We start from the raw sequence: 21519 nt of genomic DNA, 5'->3' as shown, positions 1-21519 counted from the left end.
TAACATTTCTAGACCAAAATGTGGTTAATATTTCAAGATTGATGGAAAATGTTTCTTCATAACTGATATAAATTGCAAAGATATTGAATATATTTTGTTTTGGCTCCTGCCTTCAACTACTTCTCCAAGTAACTTCAGGAATGAAAATAAAAACACAATTGCTGAAAACATTGAGTTGAATTTAATTACATCAAAGCTCTCTTTATAATTTGTGCCTGAATGGGGAGGACTGGCCAGAACAGAATAAAGTGAACAATTTGTACTATACTTCTTCTAGAATAATAATTTATCAGATAGAAGTGGAAAGATATCAACCTGTTTTCACACTGATTTTAACCCTATTTTGTCATGTTCCTTGTAACAACTCACTAGTGCCATTTTGGCTGACTACATATCATAAGGATCAGAGGTTATCGTATTATAAACTTATATAACTCCAGACATATGCAACAAATTACACACAACTCTAAGCTATAAATTGCTTTTCTAATTGCACTTAAGTTATTAGATCTCTTTACTAGCTATGAAAGTCCCACTAAAATGAAGTATGCAAACAAATTGCATAATACACACAGAATATATTCCTATGTAAATCAGAAACATGACAATGTATGGATCATTAGGTTAAGGTGCAGTATGGCGCAAAACGGAAAACTACCCTCATCAGATATTAGAGATGTGAGCAATCCACAGAAACAAAAACAAGATGGTTAGAGAACTACTCATTTTTGTTGATTTTAATTTTTGAATGTTTTCCTTTGTGGGTACATAAATATGAAAATGAACTACTGTCCACTGAATTCCTTACTTCATTATCACTATTAAAATATACAATAAAACAGTTGTTCTAAATCAGAAATGAATACTTGTGTATCTTTTGCACTGGGCATGTCATGCAGTGATACACGGATATTTTATCACACAACCATTTCTTTCACGCGTTCATATTCTAAAATAAAGACTTCACAGTTCTATTCGGAAGAATTCACAGCTAAAAATATAGGTGGTTGTGTAGCTGGCAATTTTGCACATAGACTCACCAAAGACAGATGTAACATTCTCACAATGATTCTCAAACGCAACCCTTGCCATTTCTTGGTTAAAATTTGCTGGGGCAGCCCAAAGCAGATATTGTAACAGCTAAAAGACAGCTATTTGACCCTCCTCCCCCATTTAAGAATGATACTACTACTATCTTTCAGTTCTTTGTAGCATTAAATTATACGTTATTTAAATGTAGATCACTATTTAAAATACACAATGCTATAACAGCACAGGGGGCCTTTTTCTGCAAATACACTTAAAACAAACAAAAAAAGGTCAAAACTCGTATAGGTCAAGAATCTCTGATGAAAACAATTCATTGGATTTGCCAGTCTTGTACATAATTAAAATTAGGCACCTCTTTTGGGTGCTAAACAGTCTTGTTACATTATTTTGTATGAAAACCATGATCATTCATGAAATTCACTGGGTGGACTTTGTCGTCACAATCTCTAAAATATATCCTTTGTAAAATGCTGGTATAAAGGCATAGCCTCAACATAACATCCCAGGTAACATATTACAGGCTCAGATATGCTTCTATCTACCTGCATACTTCAGGGACCGCCTATCTCCTTATGCCCCCCGCAGGGCACTTCGCTCTGCGGATAAGAATCTGCTGATGATCCCAGGACCCCGGGAGGCACGCCTGGCCTCGACAAGGGCCAGGGCCTTTTCGGTCCTGGCCCCTACCTGGTGGAATGAGCTCCCTGAAGAGCTGCGGGCCCTGTCGGAGCTCTCTGAGTTCCGCAGAGCCTGCAAAACGGAGCTCTTCCGCCAGGCGTTTGTCTAAGGCCGGGTGATGGCCCGGGGCTAAGATCGGACCCCTCTCCCCGGAGGGAGGAGGCCAGTACTAAACTGACCTGGTTCCCCAGAGTGTTCCATCCTATGCCCAATTATCCTCCGTTCCCTTCTGCTCATCCAGTGGGCCTGTACGGGAATAGTTTTAATCGCCATCATTGTGACTTAGTCATTGTTTTAATGGGGTTTTAATGGGGTTTTAATGGGGAATTTTAATGGTTAATATATTGTATTTGTATTAAAATGTTGTGAACCGCCGCGAGCCGGTTTCCGAGAGCGGCGGTCATACAAATCAAATAAATAATAATAATAATAATAATAATACCCACACAATTTTCTTTTACTTCCCAGATTACTTTAAACAGGCTGTATTATTATATCTGCAGCAGCATTAACTATGGTTAATACTAACAAGAGTTTTCCTCATAATCATGATATGAAATCAAATCTTGTGTCATACCTAAGATATGAGTCCAGGTTAGTATTAACTATGATTAGCATCAATTCAGACACAATATTACCACATAGTTAAACTAATAGTGGGAAGATGGAAGACATGCAGAGAAAGACAAAGGCCCTAGCTTTCTCAGGTACAATGAACAACTCAGAGATCAGAAATGATACATCTGCATCATGCCAGATTGACATACCCTGAATTCTAGAGATAGGGTAAGAAATTTATATAGAACAAACTTGGGGAAGGGTGGCATACAAGCATAAAAATAAATATCAGGGAATTAAATTGTATAACTTGAAGGGTTCAAGGATTTGCTGGGGGTATCTCATTTTCCTTCCTTCATTGGTTCCTCTTTCCTTTCCCTGAACTTTTATAGCTTCTCCCCCTTTCCTGCTTTTTTCCTTATTCCCATCCACCAGTCTATTTTTGTCCATCTCCATCTTGTTTTCGCTCCTTCTCTCCCCCTCACAGTTTTTATGTAGGAAAACAATGACCCAGATGCATAGTGCCTGCTACCAGAATGGGTACAGTTGTGTGGCAGGGAACCTGAAAAGTCTTGAAAAGGGCTTATATCTGTACCCACCTTTCCACATTATTTCCTCATATCCTCCTCTTGACAGACCCTATGTCCTCAGCTGTCCCTGCTTCCTTCTTTCTGTCGCACACACCAACCAAGCTCCTTTTATCTATCCCATCTTCAGTTATATTTATTTATTCGCTTCATTTATAATCCATCTTTCTTCACATGAAGGTCCTAAAACAGCATATTCTCCTCTCTTTTTATTCTCACAACACTTGGAGATAAGTTAGGCTGAGACTCTGTGACTCTTCCATAAAAGAACAGGGATTTGAACTTGGGTCTCCCATATCCTATTCTTAAACTCTAACAGCTATACGACACTGGCTTATGTCAGGTGGCTGCTGTCAGCAAGCAACCAGAGTAGTCATGAAAGTCATGTGACAGCAAGTTGATTGGTGATTGCTGCTGGAGCTCAAAGGTCAAAATAGCCCTGAAAAGACACCCCCCCCAAAAAAAAAATTGATAGAAATTAAGGACTGAAAACTGACAAATAATGTTGTAGATGCCCAGCAACAACCACTAAGTGCTTCAGCTATAGGCATGGCTTCTATTATTGGGGGACAGGGGTTAACCCTGTGGTGTTTTTGTTTGTTTGTTTTAGATTTCAGATTTTTCTTGCAAATTTAGGTCTTTTCTCATGTTTGCAGAAATAGCAGTCTTGTCTATTCATAGCTCCACTCTCTGGATTTAAGCACGAATGGCAAGAATTAGAAATATTGATGAGTTAAATATTGCAAATTTTCCATACAAAATCTCCATTTAGACCTTTGTATTTTTACATGTCTAATAGCATCAACTATTTATGTTCTCAAAGCTATGCCAGAACAAGGTCACAAAACAGGACACTATTGCAAAAACAAAGACACACGATCATTCCAGTGTTAAGACAATTATGTCAGTTCGAGCTCATATGTGCTTTTTATGTGACCCGCCTTGAGCCTCCGGGGGGAGGCGGGATATAAATTTAATAATAATAATAATAATAATAATAATAATACATAAGGTATTATAGATAAGGTTGGCAAGTTACTTTCTCCCGTATGAATACCCACTTTCACTTTAAATATGTTTCAGCATACTTCTAGATCGTTCTGTTCCTTGGGGGCCCTACATTGGTTGGAAAATCAGCATAAAAATGTTTACAATAAATCCATTTTCCTTTCCCCTTAATCAATGGTTATAAAAACTGGTTTTATATTCTTTTCAAAATTCAGAGACACAGTAAAACTGTGACAGTAAAACTGATTATATGTTTAGAGTGGTATGCATGCACATAAGATCTAGGGAAAGTGTCATTAGTATATTCTAATACCTACAGAACACAAAGACAGTGATTCTGGGCACTGGCATAATACCTTGCACTTGCCCAGCAATCCATAACACAAACTATGAACACTCTTATTTCAGCATTAGCCATGGCAACTGAACAAATTTCCGGTGCCAAGGCAGGGGAGGGGGGGGGGGAATTGGATTCCTCCATGTTCTATTCTTGTACACTAGAAAGCTCTTGCATAGATCTGCAGTAGAACTAAACTACATCCTTACAACTCTAATTAGTAACAAATTACTAAGCCGTTTGGTGACATTTTTTAGTAAAGCACTTATGTGTTTACATTTAAGGCATGCTTATATCCAGCCCAAATTAGCATAGAAGGAAATACTAGTACATTACTGAATGAAAAAGAAATACATCTCTTTCCAAGGACTTCTGACTAATCATGGCTATCATCAAAGCCCCCTTCTTCAGGATCACCAATCAAGAGAAGAGACAATATAACATGAATTAATGTAACTCTGCAGAGAGCCCATAAAGCTGGCCAACCCACATCACTTGTTTTCATACAGTTCAGACTGGGTGTGGGGGTATAGAAGGAATATTGCTCTGGGATCTATGGAGACTCTAAGTAGCTCTGCTCTTGGCTGATCCATGTAGCTGATAATAAAATTAGTATGTTCTTCATAGAAAAGCTCATGGAAACATACAAGCATTCACAAATTAGCCTTACAAGTAGTAACCAGTATGTTAATGTTTAAATTACATAAATCAACACAATCGGTATTCTGGGACGAACTTTAATATTTTAGATAATGAAAACTTGAGTATTTAATACGCTCTATTATCCTAGAAAAAGGGAAGTATCTTCTTCAGGAGTGGGGAAGTGTAAACGCCTGAGTTGGATATAGAACATCCCACTGAAGAACCACTACCAGCCAGAAGAGTTAGTTTTTATACTCCACTTTTCACTGTTCAAAGGAGTCTCAAAGTGTCTTACAATCACGTTCCCTTCCTCTCTCCACAACAGACACCCTGTGAGGTAGGTGGAGATGAGACTACTGACAGAACTGCTCTGTGAGAACAGCTCTAACAAGACTGTGACCAGGGTGGAGTCTGCACAGAGCTTTTATTCCAATCCCAGGTCGATTCAGTCCCTGCCATCTCAACTGAATGTGATTTTCTTTTTGATTTTGTCCAATTTAAGTATTCCCTCTGCAACAAGCAGGATTGATTCATTTTGCAGGATAAAGGATACCTTTATCCTGCAATATCTGAAAGTGCTTTTAACCCTCAATATTTCAAGAATTGGATTTAGAAAGCATGAGAAAGCTCCGTGGTAGAGAAGCCCTGATTGGCCAGGCTGACTTTGTGGTAGAGAAGCCTTGATTGGCCAGGGCTGACTCTATGGTAGAGAAGTCCTGATTGGCTTCCAGCCTTAAAGGGGAAGATCTAATTTCTCTCAGCAGAAGCTTAAACTTCTCTTATAGATTTGCCTCTTGGTTTTTTCTCCCCTCCTCAATCCTCTCCCTCCTCACAAGAAAAGAAAAGAAAAAGGCTCTGGCTGTGCTTGGCTCCCTCCTCCCCTTCTGAGCCTCCCTAACCAGGTGCAGACACTTTTCTGTTTCAATGGGGAGGGGGGGAGAGGAAGACCCGAGTTCAAACTGATCTGGATTCAGCAGGATCCACAATGGAATAAACAAAGTAAGTGCAGATTCAGCCTAGCTCAAGGTTACCTAGCTGGCTGCATGAGGAGGAGCCAGGAATCAAATCCAGTTCACCAGATTAGAAGCCACCACTCTTAACCACTGCACTAAAATGGCTCAGATTAGACAATACTGATCTTGATAGCCCAATGGTCTGACTCAGTAAGACTCCTGAATAGAAATGTTGATTAATACTTATCAATCTTGGGATCAAGAAAAAAAAAGAAGTCAAGCCTACTAATCAGAGGAACCTCCAGGTTTTCTTAAAAATCTGCTGAAGAGTGGGGGAAACATTTGAGGTTAAGAAAAAGCCAAGTGCTAAAAGCATGCACAGGCCTGCAGAAAAACAAAATTCATATGACATACTAGGTTGCCATAGCAGCCCAAAAGAACACCTTACATTGTGGTGAACTGTGGAGAGAGAACAAGAGTGAAGGGGAGCAAAATAAGAATTAGCAAGAAGGGGGAAATGTAGCATGCAGCAAGAAGGAAGGAAGCAGAAATAAATGAGGGAAGCAGAGGACAGAAGTATAGGGGAGGGGCTAAGGCTCACCAGCAGAGACTGCTTGGCATACAGAAGGCCCAAAGGTTCCGTCCCCAGTATCTCCAGTTAAGAGTATCAGGAAGGAGGTGATGTGAAATACTCTGGAGAGCCACTGCCAGCCTAAGTAGGCAAGACTGACTTTGATGGACCATGGGATTGACTGAGTATAAGGCAGCTTCATGTATTCAAGAGGAAACAGAGCAGCTAGAGTGGAAAGGAGGGAGGGACAGAATAGCCTAAAGGCAGCAGGGCACAGAAAAGGGGCCTGCAAAGTTATGAGGGAAGTAGGAGTGGGTGGCATGAAATCCAAGAGCAGGGAAGGAGAGAAAATAGAACAAGAGTTGGTTATATACTGCTTTTCTCTATCAGGAGGAGTCTCAAAGTGGCTTACAATTGCGTTCCCTTTCATCTCCCCACAACAGACACCCTGTGAGGTAGATGAGGCTGAGAGAGCCCTGATATTACTGCTTGATTAGAACAGTTTTATCAGGGCTGTGGCGAGCCCAAGGCCACCCAACTGGTTGCACATGGAGGAGCAATGAATCAAACCTGGCACACCAGATTAGAAGTTGGCACTCCTAACACTACACCAAACTGTCTCTCTAGCATATGAATGGACAAAGCATAGAATGTGACTGAAGGAAGAACAAAGCTTTCACTGGCAAGTATGTGCAATTAAAATTTTCTAACCCCAAAGGTAATTTCATATTGCATTCATGAACCCACAGGCTAGTCTTTATCAGAGAAACACCTAAGCATTGTTTAAACACTGGACAGGTGAATTCAAAGATAAGTGATAGCTTACTGTAGTAGACTGACACCCATTTGGGTAGCAATGTCATTCATATGGTTCTAGATGAGATGAGTTTTACTCTACTTCTGTACACAATCAGAAATCCTAAAAAAGATAGTAAACATTTTTTTCCAACTATGTATTTATTTACCTGTATTCTCAGGTTGTACAATATAAAACAGTAACAGTTCATATGAAAAGACATTGATAGTATAGTACATACTGTTACAATAAATACGAGAAGATATCAAATGAGCAGTGAACAAGGACTAGGATTACCAAAATCTTAATGAGGCTAATGTATCAGTCATGATACAGTGTGGATATAATGAAGATATAGTGGCACCACAACAGGGTAATGGTCACCAAATAGAAAATACGTCATACAAAATGGCGTAATCTATAGTTGTTTTTCCTTTATAAAACGCCTTCCTGAATGATTCTGTTATATTACTTTGTTATATAATGTGGGTGCCTTCCTACCCTCCTCAGGGACCATAATATACAAAACATATGTATGGGCAGTTGTTGATCTTGCCTGCAGAATACCCATCATGGGAAACGTACTTTGAACCTTAAAGTCAGGAAGGAATTCTAAGTAGGAAAGGAGAAGAGTCTGGAAAAACTAGCCAGAGATTTTCTTCCAAAGATTTATAGAAGATACTAAACTGCTTTATTATTGAAAACAAAAGTGGGACAGTGAAAACTGGTTGACTCAGAATTTTAACAGGACTGACTCCTCTTGGGGATGCTAATCTGCTACTTTTCATGAACAGTGAAATGGAGAAGGTGACAGGAAATAAATTGGCAGCTGTGGAGTTGAGACAGGAATGAACAGAAAGCAAAAGCCATGAGATGAAGGGAAGAAAATGCAAAGGGAGAGACTCAGGCATGTTAGTAATAAGAATACAAAGAGTTTTCATACGTCTTACAAAACTGAATATTAGATATCACAAGATCCTCACTGGCATACAGTCCTTTATCACTTACCATCACCTCATCAGATTCGCAGAGCCTGTCTACCCATCCTTAATTTCGTCTCCTAAAATTTACAAAAATATATTTTAAAGTCAAAGATATGTATGGTCTTCCGTGGAAATCTATTTTTTAAGAAAGATAACAATTTCTAATTCTGCTACTGATTCAAACATATGCTTTACATTTATTTCTGAACAGAGGTTATTTAGTTTGTTTTGCTTTTTTATCATGATGTTAAGACCTATGGTCACAACATCTAATAAATAAACAAACTACAGGAATATAGGTTATTGGTTCATCCTATGTACTATTACCTGAGAGCAACCCCACCTGAAAAAAGTAAGACTTATTCCTGAGTAGGACTGAACTTAGTGTAGGACTGAACAGGATAATAGTGCTAGTTATTTTTAACAATGGCAATAATCTTTAATAAAATTCTTCAAACCAATTTTAAAAATTAAATGAAGCTATAGTAAAATGTACACAAATCAAGGGTTTGTTCATTTCAAGTACTTAAGTAAAGGCAAGCATTATCACGACTGAAAAAAATAAATGAATATAAAACAAAGGTGTCACTCTTCCAGCAACATGGCAGTTACACAGATATAAAAGTACTTCCATTGCTGGAGACGGAGACTGATTCAGGTAGGTAGCCATTGTGATGTGGGACAAGAGATCAAGTCCAGTGGCCCCTTTAAGACCAACGAAGTTCAATTATGGGTATAAAGTTTTGTGTGTACGAAGAACTGTGCATACACACAAAAGCTTATGTCCAGAATTAAATCTTGTTAAGTCTTAAAGGTTTCACTAGAGAATAAGACCATGAGTGTTATTAATTTCCCATTTCCTTGCGAAGTCCCACTTTGCCTACTACATGGTTCCTTCGTCCCTAACCTTAGAACTGGGTTGCTCTATGCCCTGTAACAGGGGGTAGCAATATAAAATTCTGGCATTTTTGAAGTTGTCCTATTCCCCCACCTCAAAACAAAACAAAAAAAGGTGAAAAATTAAAATATATGCATCAACTACTTCATTATCAAACCAAAACCTATAAAACACATTATTTATAGCTAACATATAAAATAGTACTATATGGCATACTGATGCAGTACAAAACTATAAAAGCATTTGTTTTCAACAAGTGCTGAGATATATATATATATGTGAGACCAAATAACGTAAGTAACAACATTATCTATAACAGCCTTTCTCAACTTTTTTACCATTGATTAACTCTGAAACATTCTTCAGGTTTCAAGAAACCCCAGAAGTGGTGTGATCATGCAGAATATGGTTGGGAAGCTATGTACATGTCTACTTCAGGCCCCTCTCCTTCCCACCCCCCTATAGGTCCAACACTGGTCATTTTGGAGGGGGGTGCAGGTCAACATCACAATATATGGTCATATCATCCAATAAATATATATAACAATTTTTAAAACTATATAAAATTTAATTAATTCCTATCCATTTAGGAAACAAGTCCAGGGCTGTCAAGAAACCCCAGGGTTTCACAAAACTCTGGTTGAGAAAGCCTGATCAACAAGATGTGGATGCAACAGCATCTTGTATAAAGATATCACTTAAAGATGATTGATAATTTATTTAGACTAAATAAATCCTTCTAACTGCATCATATGCATATTTTCATTCATTTGGATAATCAAAAACTTTTATAACTGATGATTTAAAATTATTTTCAGGCCACTAAGGCTTCACAGAACTGAGCAGCATGAATCCAAATTGGTCAAATGATAAGGCCATGAGGTTAGATCCAAGCGATGCTGAATGGAACACCATTTATGAGAACAGGGTCCATTCCACACTTATAGGATAATGCACTTTCAATGTGCTTGTTGTGTTCTATTGTCTACTGCCAGATTTGGGTGGCCTCCCTTATTTATTTATTATATATTTGTATACCGCTCTCCCCAAAGGCTCAGGGCAGTTCACATAAAACAGAACAGAAACAATATAGATAACTTAGATTAACAATAATGAATGAAGTGAAACAACAAGCAACAAGGTGAATGAAACCTGTGCCATCCTGTTTGTTTATATTAAATTTTGCCAAGGTATTGTCCATTACCATGCTCCCCTATTCTCACGTTAGACTTTTATGGGCAATATCAGAACTTAATTTATGTTGGCAAATTTAATCTGTTAGTCACAATAATGCCTCCCCCCCAAAAAAAATCCTCATATATAAAAACATGGGTATCGCAAGGCCATATGCCAAATGAAATTCACATTAACAAATTTAGTGGGGGTAGACAACCAAAGCAGAATCCTAATAATTTCTCTAGGGACAGAGAATTTTTTCCACTGAGAGTGTGGTTTTGAGATAAACAACAGAGAAACCAATTGGGGAAGGTTCTCATCTGTAGCCTGGCAAATAGAGCCACAGCTGATGTCAAAGCCAAATAGCCTAACTGTCTTTGAAAAGTTTTTGCAGATTATTGTTGGAAAAATTGAGGATCAAAAGAGATGGAATCTTCTCGATGGGCAAAAAAACAGCACCCTGAGTAGAATCCAGATTTTCTCCAATGAACATTGTTTGAGATGGGGAAAGTCAGGAATTTTCCCAATTAATACAGAAATCTAGGTTCTGCAGAAGGGAAATTGCTAAGGATAAATAATGTAGAAGGCTCTCTCTAGAGTTATAAATGAAGAGCAAGTCATCTAGTTAGGCATACATGATACAATTTTTAATTTGAGGTAGGACACTACAACTAAAACACCATGAATATCCTTGGTGCTGTAGCTAGTCCAAATCAAAGGACTGCATATTCATAGAGCTCGTTTTAATAAATGACCCCCAGGAGCCAGCTTGGTGCAATGGTTAAGAGTGGCAGACTCTAATCTGGAGAATGAGGTTTCATTCCCCAGTCCTCCACATGCAGCCAGCTGGGTGACCTTGGGTGGGAATTTTCCCAATTAATACAGAATCCCCTATCCCTCAGTGTGTGTGTGGGGGGGGGGAGACAACTGATCATCTCAATGCTTAGCCTTGTTCTTTGACTTCATCAAAGGCAGTTCCAACACTTAACAAATGAACACTGGCATGACAGTCAGAACCAAGGTCAGTAGAGTCAGTGTGGATACTATGAAAGCAGCCTACAGTCTTTTCTCATTTTGAGCCCATTTTTCCATGCCGGATTCTTAGGCACCCAAAGCCTACTCCCTTAGGGCAGTTATTAATTTGGTAGCTCCACCCTCTCTTCCCTTAGGGTGAGGTGACAGCAGGCTGGACATGAGGTGGTATTGTGTCCCCAGACAAAGCAGACAAAATTTATGGTTATAATTCTGGGCTATCTTATCTCCATAATGCTCACACTTTTAAAATGATTCCATGAAGAACAATGTACTCATAATAAAAAGAATGGAAATCAACAGACAAAGGAACAGCACCTGTTCTTTTCATGGCAGCAGAACTGAGCAAGAGTGCTCATCCCATTCCCATCACATGACCATTTGGCCAAGAAGAGAATACAATGAGGGTAGGGTTGAGCACCCGTAGGTTCTAGAAAGGTCTTCCTTTGCTTGTTTGTTCTCCCATGACTGTCCCATGACAGCAAGGGTCTCCATGTGGGATTGCACAGAAGCCATCACAATGGACTTCAGAAACACCAGGCGCTGTTGTGCAGGAAACTACATCTCAAACTAGAAATTTGTGAAAATGTGGGTTTTTTCTCCAGTTCGCACAAGCACCATAGGATCCAATTCAACATACACTTACCAGCTAACAGAAATTTCACAAGGCCTACATTGTGTTTTTAAAAGAGGGGAAATGTAAGGCTATTACATAAGAGAGACTGTCAAAAACAACCACCTAAAGTTTCAAATATACTTAAAACATTGTTTCAAAAGCATTGCACTGATATGTATCTTTATTTTATAAATAAACAGTTGTTTAAAGTAAACAGCAGTGTTCCCCGTTCTGAATTTTAGCAGAATTCTGAATACTTGTCAAATTCTGGCTATTTTCACATAGGGATGGGAAAAGTTGCTCCCACTATGCAAGCAAAAGTGACTAGGACTGAGACATTTGCACAATCTATTCCCACATGGCTCACAGTTCACAGCACTCCTCACTCCATCCTGTTGACCATGTTGGTACAGAAGTGCTCATTTGATGACAGTCTAGCGAAAGCCTTCCTCCACAGCCTGGGGGGGGGGGGGGAGTTGAGTGGAGGTTCACAGCTGAATGATGTTTTTTGAAAGCCCTATTAAAGAGTTAAAGGGGAACGAGATGCCATTTTGAAGGTGGCACTAAGGTGGCACTCCTCTGGATTGGCTGCAGCAAATTTCTCACACTAAGGCTCTGCATGAGACTGGCACACTGGTAAGCCAGAATAAAGAAGTTTTTCTTTCTTCTGGTTTAAAAGGGAAATGCCCCAGAATCCCACAAGCTGAGCTTGGAAAGAGCATGGCATTCTGTGGAAGCTTCCAAATAAAGCAAAGACATGCTGTGTGCCACCCAGGGGAAAACTGCCATGAAGAAACGGCCTTAATCGACAACATTGCTTAAAATGCCACATAAAAGGTAAAACTCACTTGAATAAGAGGGAAGTAGTATTTTAAAGCATGAGAAAACAAGACAGAGGAAATTAGTAGGTTTGCATTTCGCAAAGCTCCACCTACTTTTCAAATATTTAGCATACTTATGGGCAAACAGAATGTAGAAACTAATGAAGCAACAGTAGATGTTTTTTTTCCCTAAAATGTAGCCAGTAGATATTCTCAAGAAAGAAGTCAACCTATGTATTGGAAAGGAGGAAGTTTGCTCCTCCAACCTACAGGAATAAACAAAATACAGAGAGTGCTCACTAGAGTTCCATATTGATGAGGACAGGGTTTGTGAACACCAAGACAGCCCAAACATTATGCTCAGCACTGTGTATGGTAAAACAATTAAATACATTGACATCCAGTAATTTACTCTGCTTGGAATTTTTAAGCAGAGGCTAAAGTCACATGCAGTAAGAAGGAAATAGCAAAAGGTACAGAGACTGGACAATACGTGCAGTTGGAATACTTAAGCAGTCAAACAGGAGAGGACCGAAATCTCATGGCAGACAACAAACTCCACACTTAGGTTTGTAATGTCCGCTTCTCTATATCTATAGCATTCACAGACACACTTTAGAATATCCTCCAGAACCATAACATCTCAGATTTTACTTATAGCCATACATTTAAAAATACTCATCCTGATACAAGGTTCTTGAACCTTTAATTACAGCCTGGAAGCAGACCTTCGGATATAAGGTCACGTGGAGCTACATAAAGCTGCTGTAAAACAGAGCCTACGAAGAAGCTCTACATTGTACGCATACTTCCCCCCATTAAAGTATATGCTTTAAAAATTGACTTTAAAAAGTTACAGTGGATTTAAATTATATGTAAAAAGGTCAGCAAGTTGCTAGGCAAGTGGAAAACTTTTCACTCCTCTTCTCTTTCCAAAAAATTAAGTAAACAAAGAAAAACAACCAGTTCTGTAACTGTAACTCCAGCACAGCGCAGTCTCCCACCAGGTGCTCCAGGTGGCAGCACAGCTCGGCGGGACAATAGGCAGAACTAAATTGAGAAACCCTAGAAAAAAAACAATTTATATATAGTCATGAACAACGGATCTTCACACCATTGGTCAGTTTTGGTTTAATTTCTGTGAAAGAACATTTGCATAATTTTATAGTTGGGGTCACTACAACATGAGGAACTCTATTAAAGGGTCGCAGCATTAGGAAGGTTGAGAACCGCTGGCTTAATCTGCAGAGCCCTGCAGACATCAAACTTGTATCAAGCTTTCTGTTTTGGATGCTTCAGTTTGGGAAAGAAGGATGGTAAAATAAGTGACTGATTTAGATGAAATGCTGAGTTAACTTTGGGTACAAAGAATGGGTCCATTCTCAGTATCACTTATTCCTACTGAAAAATGCGCAATTTCTTTCTGGAAGATAATATTGCCATTTCCAACACCCTTCTGGTGGACATTATCACAGGAAGGCTACCTTCCATGACAGGAATCTTAGCTCAATTGATTTTAACAGTTCAGTTACTGGTTTTGTGTTCCATGGGGGCCCAGTTGTCTAACTCTCATTCTGTGGTTGTTAGTGGATAGGTTCTTGAGTTGTCGATCACCTAGCGCCTAAGATGGTATTGAAGGCAGTGATCTGCCTCTTTAATATGTTGGCTTTGAAACCTTGTTTCCAACCATCATAGAGGAAAACCATGATGTCAGTTTTCAAGCTATCAGCTGCAGCCAAGCTGGGTCCAAATGCAGGATGAGCCCTTGATGCAGAAGGTCTGGTCTGGATGAAAGGCTCTATAGTGGTGTGGCTGCACCAGATCCAAGACCCAGGGACATCTTGGACTGAAGGGAGGCATAATAACACTTCCTGTCTTCTCTCTTGATCTTGTTGAGCAACCTACATATAAGGGGCAAAGGGGGGAAGGTGTAGAGTATGCCTCCAAGCGAGGGTTGAGACAATGCATCTTCATAATCCACTTTGGGGTAATGAAAACTCAACAGTAGCCTCCCCTCCTGGCTTTTGGTAGGGGCCGCTAGTGGATCCATCATGGGTGATTTGGATGAATACCTCTTGATTCAGGTTTCATTCCTTTGAGTGCAAGTCTTTTCTGCTAGGCTAATCTACCTCCAGTGTAAAATAATATTCATTGTTTCTCTCTCATATAGCTGGTCTGCATGAACAAGTCCATATATTTGCTTCTCATAATGCAAATATAAATACAATAATAAAACGTGAGATTACTTTACTTGGGCAATATGTATAAACAAAACCTTTGTATTGTAAACAACACATAAAATTAACTTGGAGAATCATTGTTCTTGGATAGAGTCATGACTAAGAGCACAACCAAAATCCAAAAGGGATTAAACAAATTCCTGGAATACATGGCCAGCTAGCAGTCATACCTAAAGGGACTCTATACTCATTCTGAAGACATCCCCAAATTTCTGGTTGCTAGAAGCTTGGGGTGAACAACATATCATGAGTCATTTCCTAATTGCTATGATTTCTGTCTTTGAAGCGTTCCATACCAGCTGCTGTTCTAGACAGGATATCAACCTGGCTAAAACACTCATGTCACCCTCTCTGACAATTTACTCATTAGATACTTGCATAAATAAGAATTCTCCTTGAACATACTTCAGCAGACTAAACAAACCGAAGAAATACAACAGCCATCAACCAGCACATTTTTTTAATGTTCTGAAAGCAGTTCATGTCAAAATATATTTTAAGCAAGGAAGTATTACTTTATTTTCTATTACTACTAAGCTAATTAGACATAACAGCTTTTGCTAGAAACTATTTGTTAGATTCACCTTCCATGATCAGATGTCTTAGTATTTTCACTGTTGCTTTAAACCGGCCGAGAGGGTTTCTAAATTTGATCAAAATAATGACTCAGAAGGAAGAATTTTTTACTACCCGAAAAAGTCATGGCTTACAATTGGAGAAGAAAGAATTTAATTCAGGGTTTCAAAAATTCCAGGCTTCCAGGCTCCACGTACCATGACACCTAGAAAATTTATCATGGCACCTAATATTTTTCAGCAATGATCTTACTATGGAGTTTTTATTATGGTGACAGCCAAGGCTACACCAACATTTATTCATATAATACAACACTTTTGTCATATTATAGCTTGAATAAGATTACAAGGAATTGTGATGTGCTTACTAGTGGGTTCTGTAGCAGCAACAGTGAGAACATATTGTCATTACAATTTTTAAAAACCCTGAAGAATGAAAAATGAGTTTGGGCTGGTTCCTAATACCTTGTCCCCATACTGTTTCCCTTACTCTTTTCTCAAAGTAAGTATTATTTGCTTACTGTATACTCGCATGTATACTCGCATATAAGCCGAGTTTTTCAGCCCTTTTTTAAAGCTGAAAACGTCCCCCTCAGCTTATATGCTAGTATTTTTAAAAAGCTGCCAGAAAGGAGGGTGGGGGTGGGAGACAAGTATACTTGCCTGAAGAACAGAAGCAGGAACAAAGCAGCAAGCCCGGGAGGGACAGTGGGAGGGGAGGGAAGCACAGTCTCTGCCTCCCCCCTCACTGTCTTAATTTCAAATGTTATCAATTAAAGCTAAAGTACACCAATGTTTGGAGGATATGAAATTTTAATTAATGTATAGACTAGTTCTAATGAATAGAACTATTCTACAATAGTTCTAAACCCATATTTTTTAAATCTTTAAATTTATTTACCGTTCTGAGTAAATAACTCACAATATAATTTAGGTGTCTTTACAGCAAACACAAAATCAAAATTATGTATTGCTCTCTATTCCATTCCCTGGTTAACTGAAAGCTAAGCATTGCAGAAAATTCACAGTGACTGTGACTCATACCAGAAAGCACTCATTTCAGTGGATCTGAAGCAGATCTCTTGTTTTTGGAGAAGAAAGGTAGCAATCTCATATTTCAGTACTCTAGATCAGTGGTCCCCAACCTTTTTATCACTGGGGACCACTCAATGCTTGACAATTTTACTGAGGCCCGGGGGGTTAGCGTAGTTTACTCCTCTACTCCCAACCACTGCCCTAACGCTCTCTGATTGCTATGGTAATATTTAAACATCCCTTCAAAATAAGATACATGCACGCCACAACAATGAACATAAGGAACATTTTATTTTCATGGAAATTTTAACTCATGACAATGACAAATCAATGGGAACCCTGAGCTTGTTTCTCTGCAACGAGATAGTCCCATCTGGGAGTGATGGGAGACAATGACACCCAAAGTGTGTTGTAAAGGGCCGGGGGGATGAAGTAAAGGGCCGGGGGGGGTGGAGAAGGCATCCTTTGCGGCCCACCTCCAATTAGTCGACGGACATGTGGTCCGCAGCCCACAGGTTGGGGATCGCTACTCTAGATCGTTAAAAGTAAACAGCACTAATTTATGGGATGAACTAGGGGAATTCTGAATGACATGGCCAAATTTAAAGCAAATTCAGGAAAATACTATTTTCATTTTCATGTACAACATTAAAAAAAATTAGAATTCACTTTCACATCCTGCTATGAACCCAACAGGGTTAACGGAGTAGGGACACACAAATCAGTTTTGGCATATCAAAGAAGGTATTACCAATATAAAAACTTTGGCCTCATCAAGCATTTATTCTTGCGAATCAAGAATCATGGAAACTTTTTGTTTTTTTTAACGAACTTTAGCTACCTATCCCCACTTTTGAAGAAATTTGTTATTTGTAAGGAGCACAGAAGTTGCAAATAATATGAACACAGGCACAAAAAAGTTTGATATTTAGTGTTACATTTTTCTGGAAAATAAGAAGTAGATACTGTAAGTTACAAATCAGACTTTAAATCATTGTGAAACCCTAAGGATATATAATTTCTAAGGATTCCTGAATCCTAGAGTTAACTCATTCAGAAAAAGAACAGCAAGTCAATCTGAACTACCTGGCTAGCTTTGCCTAAACTTATATCAAGTATGAATTGCTTTACTAAAATAGTTCTAAACCCTCATTAAGAAAGGCTTCCATGAGTAACAAACCACAGTTTACTGCCATTCATTGATCTTACCAACTACCTTAATCCAATCTCAGCTATATTCACCCACGTATCTTGACTAACTAGCTCTTCCTGACAACTAACCCCCACTCCACCCCCTCTCTCCCTTGAAGTGGTATGGTTGAGAAAATTCTATTTCACTGAGGCCTATTCTGCATGGTGGTGGTTTTGCTGGGCCGCTGCCAGTGCACTATGGAGCACAAAGCTCCGCAGTTTACTGTGACCCCATGGGGGACACATTTCAGCACTGGATCCATTCTGGTGCCAAAATGTGTCCTCATGTGGGACACAGGTGTCCCGATGAAATATTTCCCCCCAGAAAACAAAGCAGCAGAGGAATAGTTCTACCATGTGGGGGGAGCCATGAGGGGGATTATTTTACAGGAGGTTGGGACTATGTTCCATGTACTTCCACCTTAAATAAAAATGAATGCCCTGGTCTTCCCTGCAGTGCAGCAAAGCACTGCAAAGCCGACTGGGGGCATTCATTGCTCCCCCAGGCTACCATAAGGCAGGTAGGAGCTGGGCCATCCAGGCCCAGCTCTTCCCTGTCCACTCGGGCCTTCTGCAGGACAGGCCCTGTTGGCCCCACAGCTGCTAAGGAGTCTCCCATGTTCCATTATCCCAGGGCAATTGAGGGCCTGATCCATGGCAGGCCTGGGAAAGGGCGTGTCCAGAGGCTGCATCATGTAGGGATTTGCCCCACTTCCATATGACCACCCTCTTGGCCTTTTCTGCCCATGTAGAATCAGCCTGTATCTGCAGAAGTGTGTTTGCATATGAAACCTTATTCCTTGAATAAAATTTTGTTTATCTTAAAGTACTACTTTGTTCTGCTGTTTCAGACTAACATGCTACCCACCTGAATCTAAATTATAGTTTATTTAATTTAACTATAGTTAAGTTTTACAACTGAACCAACCAATCATAGGTAGGGGAGTTTCTCCATCTTTCCAGCATGTAAGGTGGCAAGAAGGTCTTGTTGGTATGTATTTCCCAATTTCCCAATATATGCAATTTGACTGTAAGATTTACCGTATATACTCGCATATAAGCCAACCCGCATATAAGCTGAGGCACTTAATTTTACCACAAAATCTGGGCAAACTTATTGACTTGCATATAAGCCGAGGGTGGGAAATGCAGCAGGCTACTGGTAAATTTACAGGGTGGCCTAAGTGCTTGATCCATGCTCAATCATCACAGGCTTTCCCATCCAGCCTCCCCCGCAACAAATACAGAAAAGTCAAGAGGATGAATACCTGCTGGGTTTTGTACCCCTCTTTTCACTAACCAAAGGAGTCTTAAAGCAGCTTACAATTGCCTTCCTTTCCTCTCTTGATGCCAGACACCCTGAGAGAGCACTGACAGAACTTCTCTGTGAGAACAGCTCTGGCAGGAGAACCACGCAGTTCCCCCCAGGCCAGCAAACCAGAGCAGAACAATAGTACCCAAAGTTGGCAACCTACTACAACAAGTACAGCAGCTACCAAACTGGGGGCTACAGTGTGCCCCAGAACTAAACACTGAAATAAAGAACTGTAAAACTGAAAACTGAAGGAAAGAATTGTAAAAATCAACTTTTAAAAGAAACACAACCCCAAGAAGAAAATGCAAACAATGCTATCCCTCAGATAAAAGAAGAAAGAAACATTGAAGAAACTCTAAATCCCAAAGCACCCCCAAAACCCACCCCACCCACAGAAACCAAAATAATAGTTTGGAAGAAGTGATTAGGAAAAGAAGGGGGGAAATATATCAGAATCCCTCAGTCAAACCATTGATGTCCTACAAGCTGCCAGAGTAAGCTCAGCTTTCAAGATATTTGCAGAATGCAATGGTTAGCTGGGAACAATTAACTCACTTGCAAAGAGCTTAGTTTTTAAGAACTTTGCAGAAGGCAAAGGTTAACTGGCTCACCTGCAAAGAGCTCAAGTAGCAAATGGAATGCTGCGATTGGCTGGCTGAGGCCAGGCTGTTAATCAATTACCCATGTATAAGCCGAGGTCTTTTAAGTGCTAAAAACTGAGCTGGAAAACTTGGCTTATATGTGAGTATATACGGTAGTTCAATTTAGTGTTTACATTGGTTAAGTGTTAAAGCCTGCACCTGACTGAATGGTAATAAGAATTCAAATGAAAACAATAATGGCTTTTAAGAGAGATAAGAGCTGTTTTTTAATATCTTGCTTATCACTACCCAAAGGAGTCTCAAGGTGGCTTACAAATGCCTTTTCCTTTCTCTGCCCACAACAGACACCCTGTGAGATAGGTAGATTTGAGGGAGCTATAAGAGAATTGCAGTTCTAAAACAACTGTGACTAGTCCAAGGTCACCCAGCTGGCTGGAGCTGTGGGGAATCAAACTCAGTCCTTCAGATTAGTGTCTTCCACTCTTTAACCACTACCTTATGCTGACTCCCAAGGACATTCTGTATTTGGAGAAATACACAGGCTTTCCAAATGTGTCCTTCTTCAGCTGCTGCTCCTTTTTAAAAGCCGGTGTATGCCTACTTTTGACTTCCTCCCTTCAGTATGACCAGATGTAAAAAAAAAGACAGGACTCCTTATCAGCTGTTCAGGAGAAGAGATTTTTGCAAGCTCAGTTCATCCCAAAAAGGTGAAAAAAACACATCTTCCAAAATACCTTAAAGATAACAAAACTATATCTTCCAATATACAATATCACACCCCCCTAATACATTCTGTCATCATGAACAAACTGTGAGGTCCTCTTTCCTCTCTTGCAGCTGTAAAAGTGAAGACTTTATTTTCCTTGTTTATTGTTGTTCTTAATTTGGATGTCAAAACAAACTGTGGTTTGTTCTCTTGCCTTCAAACCAGGATGAACACACTACTTTATGTTTTTTTTCAGAGAAAGGAAGCAAACAAACACACAAAGCCAATCAAGCCTGGAAGAGATCACTTCTGATACTACGACTACTAATGCTGAACATTCTGGTGCTGCCTTCCCAGAGTCCTGCTTGTGGTGGATTGACCCCCACTAACATTAGGATTTCAACACCCTCCAAAACTATTGGCAACATTTTATTCAACTCATTTCCAAATTCTATTTCAGTGACATTCAAGCCAATTATTACAAACTACAAAAAACACACCCAAAAACGCCCCTAACTGCTCTCTTCATTATAAAATTTATGTCTAGGATTGAAATGATACATTATAGCCTTTAAGCACATCAAAAGTCATGCAATGACATTGCCAAGTATAAAGCAAATGCAAGAAAAAACTATCTTCATTTTCAGGTACACCATTAAAAAATTATGACAATTTCAGACATGTCATCAGGGGGTTCTGCAGGTACCAACCTGCAAATAGGCAAAATCAGCATCTACCTGTACATGTGCTTTCTCTGTTATAGCTCCCACATTGTGGAATGACCTGTCTATGGAGGTCAGGAAAGCTCCCATTCTCCTAATCTTCTGCAGACTATGCAAAACTGAAACCATTTGGCCTTTCTGTGCAGGTAATAGGATTGCACTGTGTAAAATACTTAAACTTACCTGCATAAATGATAGGGACTTTGGTCTATACTGCTCTATATAGCTTTCTGTAATAGCATCCTATTATATAATCTGTGTCATATTTCTCAGGACCTGTAAAATGGAATTATTCCTCCAGGCATTCCATTGAGATAGTTTACTGGGGCTAACTGTTCTTGGATCATCATGCCAGAGTATTAAATTGTTTTATATTTGTATTTTTATTTCTATTTTATATTATACTAGGAGAAAAGCCCATTGCATC

General features: G+C 39.4%; 1 protein-coding gene across 3 annotated transcripts in view; it reads right to left on the bottom strand.

Annotated features, from left to right (window-relative positions):
- Window positions 1-21519, bottom strand: part of BBX (BBX high mobility group box domain containing) — a 130996-nt gene that overhangs the window by 87104 nt on the left and 22373 nt on the right. Inside the window, exon 2 of one of the 3 annotated variants that reach the window (XM_077342149.1) lies at window positions 8189-8240. The exons of the other annotated variants lie outside the window; for them this stretch is intronic. Coding sequence (XP_077198264.1) covers window positions 8189-8191 — 3 coding nt within the window. The 5' untranslated portion in view covers window positions 8192-8240. The remainder of the gene's footprint in view (window positions 1-8188; window positions 8241-21519) is intronic. 3 annotated transcript variants of the gene reach the window in all.

Source organism: Paroedura picta, chromosome 6, assembly GCF_049243985.1.
Source record: "Paroedura picta isolate Pp20150507F chromosome 6, Ppicta_v3.0, whole genome shotgun sequence".
Taxonomy (NCBI): domain Eukaryota; kingdom Metazoa; phylum Chordata; class Lepidosauria; order Squamata; family Gekkonidae; genus Paroedura; species Paroedura picta.
The sequence above is the reverse complement of the archived record's forward strand: the minus strand, read 5'-3'. Positions and strand labels throughout refer to the sequence as shown.